The 14,773-nt window shown below is 42.3% G+C and overlaps 2 protein-coding genes across 2 annotated transcripts; one reads left to right on the top strand and one right to left on the bottom strand.

The window, feature by feature from the left end:
- The first annotated feature begins 278 nt into the window (after positions 1-278).
- Positions 279-3,882, top strand: LOC115164624 (calcium release-activated calcium channel protein 1). The gene is made up of 2 exons (XM_029717306.1): positions 279-696; positions 2,346-3,882. The coding sequence occupies exons 1-2, from the start codon at positions 583-585 to the stop codon at positions 2,898-2,900; spliced, it is 669 nt and encodes a 222-aa protein (XP_029573166.1). The 5' UTR covers positions 279-582; the 3' UTR covers positions 2,901-3,882.
- A 257-nt stretch (positions 3,883-4,139) lies between these two features.
- Positions 4,140-7,280, bottom strand: LOC115164626 (rho-related GTP-binding protein RhoF). The gene is made up of 6 exons (XM_029717307.1): positions 7,273-7,280; positions 6,957-7,180; positions 6,584-6,671; positions 6,096-6,205; positions 5,619-5,753; positions 4,140-4,938 (listed from the first exon to the last, which is right to left on the bottom strand). Exons 2-6 carry the CDS (start codon positions 7,089-7,091, stop codon positions 4,744-4,746), a joined length of 663 nt encoding a protein of 220 aa, XP_029573167.1. The 5' UTR covers positions 7,092-7,180; positions 7,273-7,280; the 3' UTR covers positions 4,140-4,743.
- Positions 7,281-14,773: the final 7,493 nt, after the last annotated feature.

The following is a 14,773-nucleotide window of genomic DNA, read 5'->3' as shown; positions in this document are numbered from 1 at the left end:
TAAAAACGTGCTAGTTTGCCTTAATGAATGCGACCATCCAACAGCACATATAGAGATAGTTTACCAACACGTCCAATGTCAAAGATGCATCGAATTATTACAGATGGTATTCTGGTACTAGAATATTGTCAATATTTTATGGCTGAAATGCAAGTGAAAAAGTATGGTAGCATTTATGCAATTCTATAGGCTATGGACACACACATTTAAATATAATCATCCCACGGTATTCAACACGTTGTTTGCATTCTTTATGCGAAGTTGATGTGACCTATTAAAAAGTGCACCCACAGATCTAGACATACAACCCCACCGAGGAAATCTACAGGAATGTTCATAGGCGCACTACAACTACCGCAAGCAGTAAACTGCGCCGCTCACAGAAACAGCATTGGATTGTGGGTAAAATAATATCTTGTGTTTCCTGAATTAGTTATGGCAACAGTAACAGAAGGTTAACGTTTATAGAAATAACGTTTTTTTCTTTAGTTTAGAATTTCAATTGTATGTCAATTCGCATGAGGCCGCATCTTGTGTAGAACTACAGGTTGACTGCTTGAAAAGTTATAACGGTAGCCAGCAATGAGTTTGAACGAACACTCTTTGCAAGCTCTGTCATGGAGAAAACTTTACTTGAGTCGAGCAAAGCTGAAGGCTACGAGCAGAACTTCTGCTCTCCTGTCGGGTTTCGCGATGGTGAGTACTGGACTCAGAGATTGGAGAGGATTCTGGCAACTTTGCCAAAATTGAGTTATATGACGCACAATTTCTTGACACATGACACCTACCGGCCTATTTGACTATCTAAAAATGTAGCGTTCGTAACCGAGTGGGAAGGTAGTAATTACCAGTTGTAAATACCAATTCAAGTTTTTTGAACTTGTTGAGAAACGCCGATTGGCTAATGTAATGGCCAACAAGCCGTGTCAACCATTAACTGAAAGTGGGCTCACAGCTATCATGTCTGTAAACAAATTATAGTGTTCAAAAACCATAATTAATAGATTGCTTTTTATAAATAATATTTTGTTAAACGTATCTGCCGAAAATGTTATCGAGGTCATTCCCTTAGTAGAAGTCAGAGGTCAGCATGTGGGAGAAGTCAGAACTCAGGGATGATGTCTCATTCAAATCAACTGGGAACTTGGAAATCTCGGACTACAGTGCATTCAAGAAAAATACATTTGATGGATCATCCAACTCGGAATTCCAAGTCGGAAACTCCGGCATCTTTCTAGACCTGAATGACTTGATCTCGTTTTTAGCATTCAGGGCTTGAACCACCCGATTTATAATGGCCATTATAAACTGGGTGGTTCGAGCACTGAATGCTGATTGGCTAACAGCCGTGGTATATCAGACCGTATACAACAGGTATGACGAAACATTTATTTTTACTGCTCTAATTACGTTGGTTTATAATAGCAATAAGGCACCTCGGGGGTTTGTGATATATGGCCAATATACCACGGCTAAGGGTTGTTTCCAGATACTCAGCGTTGCGTTACGCTTAAGAAGAGACATGGTATATTTAAGCAATAAGGCACGAGGGGTTGTGGTATATAGCCAATATACCACGGTTAAGGGCTGTTCTTAAGTACGCCGCGAAGCGGAGTGCCTGGATACAAGCCTTAACAGTGGCATATTGGCCGTAAACCACAAACCCCAGAGGTGCCTATTGCTATTATAAACAGGATACCAACATAAATATAATAGTAAACAACTAGTTTTGCTTCATACCTGTGGTATATTTTCTGATTTACACACGGCTGGAATGTTGTTGTTTCATCATCCAGGACCCAAACTACCTGGTTTATAATGCTGGATAAACCACAACTTTTTCATTGAAAATAACCTGTGGACAGATTTAACGATACAACTTAAAAAAAAATCTGTATGAAACCGGATACTTTGCAATTTGTGACGCATAGATTTGCACACCCACGGCCACGGATGGGGCATAGTTGAATGCATTGAAATGTCTCTGCAAGTTTAAACCTCTATGCAAGGCCAGATGCAAAGTAAGGATGCCATTAGTGAGTCAGAGTCATATCTAAACCTTAACCTACCACAAATTAACTGCAGAATATCCTACTGTACTATACAAGCCAATAACATTTCATCTGACAGTCACTCACCCAACAGACAGTTAGACCCAGTACAGTTGTTACCTGGTCAGAGGGGTTAGGCTACATCTTTCTGTGCAGCCGGCACCCAACAGAGAAAAACATGGAATTGTCACTTGAAGTGGTTGAGCTATAAAATAGATAATTGTCTCTGAATGAAATCCTGGTCGTTGCTTTCTCGGTCAGTGTTTCGTGTTAAAATGCCTCTCTGTATTTCAGGTGGCTATGGTAGAGGTGCAGCTGGAGCCAGATCATGTGTATCCCCCAGGGCTGCTGATAGCCTTCAGCGCCTGCACCACTGTCCTAGTGGCAGTGCACCTCTTCGCCCTGATGATCAGCACCTGTATCCTGCCAAATCTGGAGGCGGTCAGCAACGTTCACAACTTAAACTCGGTCAACGAGTCACCCCATGAGCGCATGCATCGCCACATTGAACTGGCCTGGGCCTTCTCCACTGTTATCGGTACCCTGCTCTTCCTAACCGAGGTGGTTCTGCTGTGCTGGGTCAAGTTCCTGCCCCTCAGGCGCCCCACTGATAATGGCACCATCAGTTCTGGTGAGGCGGCAGCCATTGCCTCCACCTCCATCATGGTGCCATTTGGATTGGTGTTCATCGTCTTCGCTGTGCACTTCTACCGCTCTCTGGTCAGTCACAAAACTGACCGTCAGTTTCAGGAGCTGGAGGAGCTGTCCAATATCACCCGGCTGCAGAACCAGCTGGACCACAGGGCAGAGACGACCAGTCTGCAGCCCTCCTCTGTCCACTTCCCCTAACAGGAACATACACATGAGTAGAGAGAATAGAGCATTAGACAGCTGTACGAAATCTATAATGAAGCATTTTTTTTATCTATTTGCATGAGCACCCTGAGAAAGGATACATTTATAGTAATATATCATTTCTACAGATGTTTTGTATTGGGATTTGGACTCTGCTCTTGGCTTTTTTCTATTTTCTTAAATGGTTGTGGAGAGGTGAGGAGAATTTGCTTTGTATTGTTCATTCGATTGGACTCGAGATACTTTTTGTTTTTACTTTGCTGCATGTCTATTGTCTTCCTTATGTCTTCAGAAACACATCTGAATAGCTGAATGTGAGTGTGAAATTTGTAGTTGAATATTCTTGGATATCTTCATTACATAGATGATATTTGTATTTATATCACATACACATGACTAAACTACATTTTGTCTATGGCGGCTGGGGAACACCAAAAATGTGGGATGAACATTTTGTGAAGTAGCTAGAATTATTCATTTACAAACGATAACCGGCCAATTTCCATGAAAGTAAAACTCCTCAGGAGAGTATAACATGTATTAACTGCCGTAATAGTTATGGTGCAAGCGAAATGCAGAATTCAGATATTTTTTAGTCAGGTGACCTTAATCTGTCCATCAGGTTTGAAATATTTATATTTTATCTTTTTAAACTCAACATTATTGATAATTAAAGATATGCTCTGATGGTTTTTTGATAAGTTAATGCATTTTAAGCACACTACTCATACTGTTGTTACATGATAGATGAACTCTTATACTGTAGTTGCGAAAATATTAGGCTGAAATATTGTCCTCAACATAATGTACTTCCTTTAACAATACTGTAAAGCACTGATTGTTTTGCGTTTATGTGAAGTCACAAGTAGCCACTTCTAAATTAATTTCAATGGAGGCAAAACTTCAGATCTTTATCGTCAACCTTTGAATGTGATCCAAGTGCACATATTACTTTAATAAAATAATGGCATATGATTATTTGCGGTTTTTATTATTTATACATCAGTATATTGGATGATGGTTGACACCTTTTTTTAAAACATCCCCTTTAGATGCCATTTGATGTTTTTAAGATGTTCTGTTTGAGGGCTTATTAAGCCCCACACAATTATGTTTACTCTGACTATACTGCCTTGTGTCTGTTGCCAAATGCAAGAGGTTGAATAGTTTTATAGTCGTATACTGTAAATCTGTTACAATGTGGTGAGTCTCCCCAAAGGTAAGTGAATTGGATTGAGAAAACCTCTTTATTAGACAATCATTAACATTTATGAAATACATTATACATATTTTGTATGTCATATCTGATTACATTCATTGTCATTGGAAGGACTGGAGTCAATGTGCAATTGTTATTATGCATAACAACCCTAGGCTTACCGAATAATGAATTCTACAAGCAAATCCAGATTTATGTTGCTTCATTTAATCATATTAATGTTTTTTTTTTTTTTACATCTATGAGATGTACTATGTGAATTACTGTTTGAGTCAACCTTCTCTTTTGTATAAATTAAAAGATTTGGATGCATCAAAATGAAAAATACAATGGAACCTTCAATTATTATACAATAGTACCTTCAACTTCTTCCTCATGCATCCTTAATTTTCTAAGACCAAATGTCCCCATTTGTGGTTCTATAACTTGAGGGCGTTGTTCATTTCTATTAAAGAAACACATTTTGACAATATGTCAAGAATTAGCAGGAAGGAATAACAAAGGAAGTCGGTTAGCAGAAGGGTAAAATGCAGCAACAATATTATAAGAGGACTCGTAGGGAGAAGTAGTCTGTCATCATCTGTGTTTTCCCTGAGTAGGGCTAGAGTATTGTCTGTTTCAGGAGCTCACGGTGGTGGATAGCATTATCTCTTGGGTCACAGAAGGGCACAGAATCTTTGCCTTTCTGGATTTCCTTGTTGCTGCAAGGGCTCGTTTGGTAGCCTCTCTGAATATGTCCTCCACATTCTCCTTGTATTTGGCTGAACACTCCAAGTAGAGCTCAGCATTGATCTTCCTTTTGGTCTCTTCACCCTGCTCAGATTATTAAAAAAGTTGTGATATTCCTAATTGAGAGGCCAAAAAAACATAAACCTTGTCCTACTACTCTGAGGTAACTCTTCCTGTTAGGTGTTTTTAGAAAAAACCCTGAAGGCACAGTGATGCTGAAACATTGGTGTTTTTTTACCCAATAAATAACTGGGAGGTTATATATATGGAGTCTGTGACTCTCTTTGTTTTTATAGCTTACAGTTTATTCTCTGTTAGTCAGCACCTCTACACTAAATCATTTTCTCTGGGTGTGCGCCAGCTCATGCTGTTTATTAGACAAATATTGTATGACAAAAGTTCCCTCTCTGACATGAACTAGTTCTGTTGTCAAAAAGAAAATGGCAGATAAATAAATTGAGTCCATGTAAAAGGGTTATTCAGAAATTGGATTACCACTCACAAATGTGGGGATTCGCCTTGTAATTACTGTCATAAACATAATATCATCAACGCTCTTGGTCTTTTGAAAATGTTTTTGTTCAAACACTTCTGATCAAAGTCTCCCATTCCAATCACACAACCCTAATTCAACCACTTGTGTTGCATTTTCAATAAACCCAATACTAATTACTTATTATGTAAGTGGCATGGCAAATGTACATTCAATGTATATAAGTTATACATACATACATACATACAGTATGGCTATGTATGAAATCTACCTGGATGTATGTGATGGGGTTCTGGCCTGAAGACCACAGTTTCCTTGCCAAGGCCTTGTCTTTCCGCAGATCTGTTTTGCATCCTACCAGGATAATAGGCACGCCATGGCAGAAGTGATGCACCTCGGGATACCACTGAAATATATGTAAACAGAGTTAGATATTATAAACATTCTACGTCATGCATTCTTGTGAGAGTGACTACATCTACTGTGCAAAAATAATTCACCATGAACCTGATAAATACTTGCTTGAGCAAGTATTCAAATAGATTTCTGATACTGACATATCTTCATATCATATATATATATATATATATCATATTCATATATGATACTGACATCTTCAGCGACTTTAATTCTGTTGTAAATGTCATAAAACTTTATATGGCAAGTATGTTAATAAGGTTTCTTCCTCGTTCTGGGGATTTAAACAGACAAACAAGCAGTAAAGTATGAAGAGAAGACAGTGCAGTACCTTTATTAGGACATTGTCATAACTTGAGGGGCAAATTACATCATAGCAGATCAACACCAGGTTGGCATTCGGATAGGACAGAGGCCGTAATCGGTCATAGTCCGCTTGACCTGAAATACACAGAAATACACAGAAACAGATGGATGTGCATTATTAGTCTGCCATGAAAATAATCGTATAGAAAAATATCACTCTCTTAAGACGTTGGTTACTTAAATTAATGGCAGCCTTATCTGTTATTCCTAAATGTGTTATACCTCTATCTTTCTTTAAAATATAAATGTGTATAACTCTCTCCTGAATTTCACTTAGGCCTATAGTAAATGATTAAGATTATTTAGCAACCAGAGGGTGTTTGTTATTGCATTTCTAAGATATCTTTGACTACTTAATAATAGCACAACACGCCCACCAAAGACTTGGGATACCTGTTTAGCCAGGTGTAAGTGCACTGGTGCTTTCAAAAGCATGGGTATACAAGACCTTACCTGCAGTATCATAGAGGTTCAGGCGAAACTCAGCCCCTCTGTACCTCACCTTGGCGACACATTTTTCAAACACAGAGGGAATATATTTCTGAAATGTATAGACAAAAATGTAGTTATATTTCAAGTCCTGTATTTTTTTTTTTCAGATATGATAGCTAAAAAGGTTGAAATTAACTTTGCTCTTTTCGTCATTTTCGGAGGATATATAAATATAATTTTTGTCACATACAGTCAATTACTTCTCACTATAATTTGCTTACATGCAGAGTAAGAATAGTGCTGAAAAATGAATAACAATAGATAGACACTTCTCACTCAAAGCAAGTGTAAAAAGAGAAGAGAAGCAGCCAGCTGGCTTTGTCAATTGTCTTACCTCTGGAAAGTCTTTTTTAGTGTAAACCATGAGGAGGGAGGTTTTCCCACATCCACAATCACCTACTATCACAACCTTCAACTCCTCTCGCCGCCTGGTATGCCCACTGCTCACGCCTGGCACGTTCTGTGGCATGCCTCTCTCTGAGAAGCTAGATGAAAATGTGGCAAAAGAGCCTCCTCTTGTTGAAGAAGATTTGGTTATCTGGATAACGGCCACAGACCCTTGAGATAAGAATAAATGACAACAAACCCTGAGTGAGAAAACTAGCTTAACATAGTGTGAATAGCACTGTCCATTGTCACCTTGTACATACCTGGGCTGAATATCCAGTGGTTTTAAGGATGCTCCTCTTGGTTGAGTACTTACCCCTCCCACGACAGAAAAGTAGGGCCTCCCCTTTTCTCTGCCCCACCCCACCCATTTATTAATGAATGGGCACATTACCAATGCCTTATCCAGGAACAGGGTTGGGTAGGTTACTTTCTAAATGTAATCCGTTACAGTTACTAGTTACCTGTCCACATTTTTTATCAGTAATGTAACTTTTGGATTACCCAAACTCAAACTAATGTAATCTGATTGCATTCAGTTACTTTTAGATTACTTTCTCCTTAACCAGCATTAGAAGAAGACCAAAATGTATGTTACCAATTGAACGACATCTATTGCAGGATAAATCAATGTTAAAGTTTACATAGCTGGCCATATATGGATATTACATTTGTAATGCGTCTGTGTGTAGCTGGTGTAGGTGAGTTAGGCGCAGGACAGCAGATATGAGTAATGTATGCAATTTTACTCAACAATAATCACAATACATGTCAAATAAATCCAAGGACACAATAACGGACCGCAATACAATAAACAATCACTCACAAACAAACATGTGGGAACAGAGGGATAAATAATGAACAAGTAATTGGGGGATTGAAACCAGGCGTGTAAGACAAGGACAAAACAAATGGAAAATGAAAAGTGGATCATGATGGCTAGAAGGCCGAACGCCGCCCGAACAAGGAGAGGGACCGACTTCGGCGGAAGTCGTGACAACATTTTACTTTATGGGTTGGTTATGTAGGCTTCTTCTAACCCATCGCTTTCTACTACAAATAATAATATGATTAAATTATATCTTTACGTTAAAAACCAAAGTCTATCAGAATTCCAGTCACTCTGTTTTGGTAAAAAGCTGAGTCGATCTGTTTCACCTGTCTTTGTGATTGTCTCCACCTCCCTCCAGGTGTCGCCCATCTTCCCCATTATCTCCAGTGTATTTATACCTGTGTTCTCTGTTTGTCTGTTGCCAGTTCGTTTTGTTTCATCAAGCCTACCAGCGTTTTCCCCTCTGCTCCTGTCTCTCGATTGTTCCAGTTTCCTAGTTTTCCCGATGTTGACCATTCTGCCTGCCCTGACCCTGCCTGCCGTCCTGTACCTTTGCCCCACCTATCTGGATTACTGACCTCTGCCTGCTCGTGACCTGTTTGTTGCCTCCCCCTGTTTGATTAATAAACTGTTGTTCCTTCGATGTTGTCTGCATCTGGGTCTTACCTGAGGCGTGATAGTACGAACAGGCCATGACTGACCCAGCGGACTCAGACCAGCTGCGCAACGCCATCTCCAAAGGAGCCACCATTGGTAGGCATGAGGAATTGCTTCGTGGCCTTTTGGAGGGGGTCCACACCTTCGCTGAACGCCATGACCGGGTGTTGGATATCTTGCTGGAGAAATTCTGCGGGTTGGCTGGGAGGCAGCCTACTATGACGTAACCTCACAGCCCCTCAGTAACTCGGCTGTTAGCAGCGCCGCCTCACCGGTCCCTCCGCCTTCCCGAGAGCCCCGCTTACCTCCCCCAGAATGCTTCAATGGAGAGCCGGGCACCTGTCGGGCATTTCTAGCTCAGAATGCCCTCATCTTTGTGCTTCAGCCCTCCTTCTTCCCCTCGGACCGCTCTAAGATAGCGTACCTTATCACGGTGATGTCCGGGAGGACGCTCGCCTGAGCTACAGCTGTATGGGAGCAACAGCCGACCAGATGCGTCAGTCTGGAGGAGTTCGTAGGAGAGGTTAAGAAGGTGTTTGATGCCCCATTTTCTGGGATAAAGGCTGCCCGGAAGCTACTCCAGCTTCGGCAGGACTCCCGCAGTGTGGCAGACTATGCGGTGGATTTCTGTATGTTGGCTGCTGAGAGTGCCTGGAACCAGGAAGCGCAGTTCGACATGTTCCTACACGGAGTCTCGGAGGAGGTCAAGGACGAGCTTGCAGCCTGGGAATTACCGATGGATATCAATTCCCTCATCACCTTGACCATCAGGATCGATGGGCGACTACGGGAACAACGGAGGGAGAGGAGATTAGATTTCGCTCACCCGTCCAAGGATTCCACCTCGCCTCCGAGGCATCCCGGAAGTCCCCGATGGCCCCATTGCCGAGAGAACCCGACGCTACCCGAGGTTCCCCGAGAGTCACCAAAGACAGCCGAGTCTCCGTTTCCCGAGCCTATGCAACTAGGCAGAGCTGGGTTGTCTCCAGTAGAACGGTTATACAGGCTCAACACTAAGAGTTGCCTGTATTGCGGGACTCGTGGTCATTTTGTGTCCTCTTGTCCGTTAAAAGACCAGGTTTACCTTTAGGAGCGAGTACTCTGGTGGGCCATATGGAGAACTTTTCTGCTTCCCTTACTCGCACTCCGTTTCATTCCATTCTGCTGTGGGGAAATCAGTCGAAATCTCTCCGGGTCCTCATTGACTCTGGGGCCGATGAGAGCTTTTTGGACGCTACCCTGGCTTCCGAGCTGGATATCTCCACTCAGCCCCTCTCCATACCCATGGACGTTAGAGCGCTGGACGGGTGCTCTATTGGTCGGGTTACCCACAATTCCACTCCCATCAACCTACGGGTGTCAGGGAACCACAGCAAGACTATTCAATTTCTGCTCATTAAGTCTCGTCAGATTTCTGTGGTATTGGGATTCCCCTGGCTCCAGCGACATAATCCTCTCATTAACTCGTCTACTGGGGCCATCATAGGCTGGAACCCGTTCTGCCACGCCCATTGCCTGAAGTCAGCAAAACCTGCCCCGGGACGTCTTCCTGGGGGCTTGGAAGTTGCCCCGGACCTCTCCGCCATTCCCGTGGAGTACCAGGACCTTCAGGAGGTGTTCAACAAGGCCCGGGCCACTTCGCTTCCACCGTACAGAGCATATGACTGCGGGATTGACCTTCTGCCCAGCACTACTCCGCCCCGGGGACGACTGTACTCTCTGTCGGGACCGGAGACCAAGGCTATGGAGACCTACATTGGGTACTCCCTAGCTGCAGGATTTATCCGTCCTTCTTCCTCTCTGCCGGTGCAGGGTTATTTTTGTGGAGAAGAAGGACAAGACCCTGTGCCTGTGCATCAACTACCGGGGACTAAATGACATAACGGTGAAAAACTCCTACCTGCTACCACTCATCTCCTTGGTCTTCGAGCCGCTCCAGGGGGGCAACGTGTTTTCCAAGCTAGATCTAAGGAACACCTAACACCTGCTGCAGATAGGAGAGAGGGATGAGTGGAAGACCGCTTTTAACACGACCAGCGGCCACTACGAGTATTTGGTCATGCCATTTGGCCTTACCAACGCCCCTGCTGTGTTCCAGGCTCTGGAAAATGATGTTCTCTGCGACATGTTGAACCGGTTCATCTTCGTCTACATTGATGACATCCTCGTCTTCTCCCTCTCCCCCCAAGAACACGTGCTCCACCTTCGACAGGTTCTTCAACGCCTCCTGGAGAATCAGCTGTTTGTAAAAGCAGAGAAGTGCGAGTTCCATCGCTCCACCATCCCCTTTTTGGGTTACATCATCTCTGCTGGAAGTGGCCAAATGGATCCCAGGAAGGTGGGAGCAGTGATGGATTGGCCCCAGCCTACGTCCAGGGTGCAGCTGCAATGTTTCCTGGGGTTCTCCAACTTTTATCTCCACTTTATCCGGGGTTACAGCACCCTGGCTTCTCCCCTGTCAGCACTTACCTCTCCCAAGGTTCCATTTACGTGGTCCCCTGCTGCTGACCGTACGTTCTGGGACCTCAAACATTGCTTCACTACTGCTCCCATCTTGGTTCATCCTGACCATTCCCGTCAGTTCGTGGTGGAGGCCGATGCTTTTGATGTAGGAGTTGGGGCGGTCCTGTCCCAGCGTTCTGCCCTGGACCTTAAGCTACAATGGCTTGCGAAAGTATTCACCCCCTGGCATTTTTCCTATTTTTTTGCCTTACAACCTGGAATTAAAATTATTTTTTTGTGGGGTTTGTATCATTTGATTTACACAACATGCCTACCACTTTGAAGATGCAAAATATTTTTTATTGTGAAACAAACAAGAAATTAGACAAAAAACTGAAAACTTGAGCGTGTGTAACTATTCACCCCCCTACCCCCCCAAAAGTCAATACTTTGTAGAGCCACCTTTTGCAGCAATTACAGCTGCACGTCTCTTGGGGTATGTCTCTATAAGCTTGGTACATCTAGACACTCTAATTTTTGCCCATTCTTCAAGGCAAAACTTCTCCAGCTCCTTCAAGTTGGATGGATTCCTCTGGTGTACAGCAACCTTTAAGTCATACCACAGATTCTCAATTGGATTGAGGTCTGGGCTTTGACTAGGCCATTCCAAGACATTTAAATGTTTCCCCTGAAACCACTTGAGTGTTGCTTTATCATTATGCTTATGGTTATTGTCCTGCTGGAAGATGAACCTCCGTCCCAGTCTCAAATCTCTGGAAGACTGAAACAGGTTTCCCTCAAGAATTTCCCTGTATTTAGCAGCATCCATCATTCCTTCAATTCTGACAAGTTTCCCAGTCCCTGCCGATGAAAAACATCCCCACAGCATGATGTTGCCACCACCATACTTTACTGTGGGGATGGTGTTCTCAGGGTGATGAGAGGTGTTGGGTTTGCGCCAGACATAGCGTTTTCCTTGAAGCTAAATTTTAGTCTCATCTGACCAGAGTACTTTCTTCCATATGTTTGGGGAGTCTCTCACATGCCTTTTGGCGAACGCCATACATGTTTGCTTATTTTTTTCTGGTCACTCTTTTGTAAAGCCCAGCTCTGTGGAGTGTATGTCTAAAGTGGTCCTATGGACAGATACTCCGATCTCCGCTGTGGAGCTTTGCAGCTCCTTCAGGGCTGTTGCCTTTCTGATTAATGCCCTCCTTGCCTGGTCCGTGAGTTTTGGTGGGCGGCCCTCTCTTGGCAGGTTTGTTATGGTGCCATATTCAATCAGTTTTTTAATAATAGATGTAATGGTGCTTCGTGGGATGTTCAAAGTTTCGGATATTTTTTTTATAACCCAACCCTTATCTGTACTTCTCCACAACTTTGTCCCTGACCTGTTTGGAGAGCTCCTTGGTCTTCATGGTGCTGCTTGCTTGGTGGTGCCCCTTGCTTAGTGGTGTTGCAGACTCTGGGGCCTTTCAGAATGGGTGTATATATACTGAGATCATGTGACAGATCATGTGACACTTAGATTGCACACAGGTGGACTTTATTTAACTAATTATGTGACTTCTGAAGGTAATTGGTTGCACCAGATCTTATTTAGGGGCTTCATAGCAAAGGTGGTGAATACATATGCACACTCCACTTTTCCGTTTATTTTGTGTAAAATAATTTTTTGAAACAAGTCATTTTAAAAATGTCACTTCACCAATTTGGACTATTTTGTGGATGTCTGTTACATGAAATCCATAAAAAAAACATTTAAATTACAGGTTGTAACAAAACAAAATAGGGAAAACGCCAAGGGGGATGAATACTTTTGCAAGGCACTGTACATCCCTGCGCCTTCTTCTCCCACCGCCTCAATGCCACGGAGAAGAACTACAATGTGGGGAATCGTGATCTTCTCGCGGTGAAGATGTCTCTCGATTGTTCCAGTTTCCTAGTTTTCCCGGTGTTGACCATTCTGACCCTGAGCCTGCCTGCCTTCCTGTACCTTTGCTCCACCTATCTGTATTACTGACCTCTGCCTGCCCCTGACCTGTCTGTTGCCTGCCTCTGTTTGATTAATAAACTGTTGTCCTTCGATGTTGTCTGCATCTGGGTCTTACCTGACACATGATACTCAGATTAATAGACAGAGCTATGGATGCAAGGACTGACCATCCATGATATCAAAATTATTGTTTTAACCATGTTAAGAGGATATACCGTGTTTGTTTACATTGACAATGTTTACAAACATTGGAGAAAAACAAGCTTGTCTTTTGGGGTCTCATGGAGTGTGACAGTTTAACTAAGCTCATGAGGCATTTATATACTTCAAGAATAAATGGATATATGGATGTCGCAACTACAGATTCAAGTCTATCAAAAGTGTGTGGGTTTGTCCATTAGGCCTTGGATTTTTTTTTATAAGCATAAATTAGATTGAACAATAAAAACCTCACTTTTATTCCATAGGCTGGGATCCGCACTACGCAGCTGTTGAAAGAATGCATTTTCACTGGCTTCAAAAACAATGATTGATAAGCAGTAGTGGGTTCAAATACACATTTAGATTTGTGAACAGCCATCCACAACAACCACAATCCGTAAAGCACAAATAGCTCAATGAGAGAGCAGCAGTTCACATTACATTTACATCATTTAGCAGATGCTCTTATCCAGAGCAAATGCATACATTTCATAAATTCTTTCTCCATACTGGTCCCCCGTGGGAATCGAACCCACAACGCTGGCGTTGCAAACACCATGCTCTACCAACTGAGCCACAACTTGGACTGTAACCTACAAAAGCCGATTCCATAAAACACATTTGGTGTGTCATCATAGTGGTCTCTGACTTGTGGTCAGACTCGCTCAGGTGGAACAAACTTACATTTGCGCCTTTTTCAGTGTTGATTTGAATGTCATTAAGAAAACAGAAGTGTCCAAGTTTTTTCTCTCACAAACATCCTTTCTGAATTTAAAAGTAATCCTCGAAGTAATCATCTAGTTTTTCAAAAGTATCTGTAATCTGATTACAATAGTTTTGCTGGGAATGTAACGGATTACAGTTATCGTTTTCTGTAATCCCTTACTTGTAACAGATTACATGTAATCCATTACTCTCCAACCCTGTCAAGGAACACATGAAAGCCAGAAGAGACATAATCAAAAGAACCTGAAAAGCCCTTGTTCATTAGCTCCAGAACAAAATCAACCTTTAGCAGGAGAGTGAACAAATGGAAATGCTTTAATATGGGTCATGGAAACAGACCCTTTAGTATTATGGCTGTCTGTTGCAATTGGCGCTGTTCCACCCTTTCAAAACAGATTAAATGTATATGCCACCTAGTGGATCAAATGCTAAAGGATGTTCATCAATCAGATAGTAGATCATTTATGTACGAATACTCTGCTTGTTTGTAGAATCCATAGACCGTAGGTAGAATCTAATAATAATTGAATAATTTATATTTTATAAAAATGATCTAATAAAACACAGTGATCAATAACTGAGGTGGGTGACCTCTACACAGCCTGTACGGTGCTTGTTTTCCTTTCTTTTTGGGGGGGACACCTGATGAATGTTTGTAGATTTAGGTACTTTCTCCAACAATTCGTCGTCTAGATCCTACACTCTCCATATTTCTATTACTTTACATATAGCCTAGCTGTATACCTTTTATATTTTAATGTAGGCCTATTTTATTGACAGAAGCTTGACATTATTTTCTTCAGTTCAAAGTATCGAATGTGCGGAGTGATTCATAAATAGGCTCCCGTCCCCAGTCCCCAATACTGTAAACTGGAAGGAAAAAAGTGCTATGACAACAGGTGCACAATGT

Source organism: Salmo trutta, chromosome 27 (genome assembly GCF_901001165.1).
Source record: "Salmo trutta chromosome 27, fSalTru1.1, whole genome shotgun sequence".
Classification (NCBI taxonomy): Eukaryota; Metazoa; Chordata; class Actinopteri; order Salmoniformes; family Salmonidae; genus Salmo; species Salmo trutta.
The sequence above is the reverse complement of the archived record's forward strand: the minus strand, read 5'-3'. Positions and strand labels throughout refer to the sequence as shown.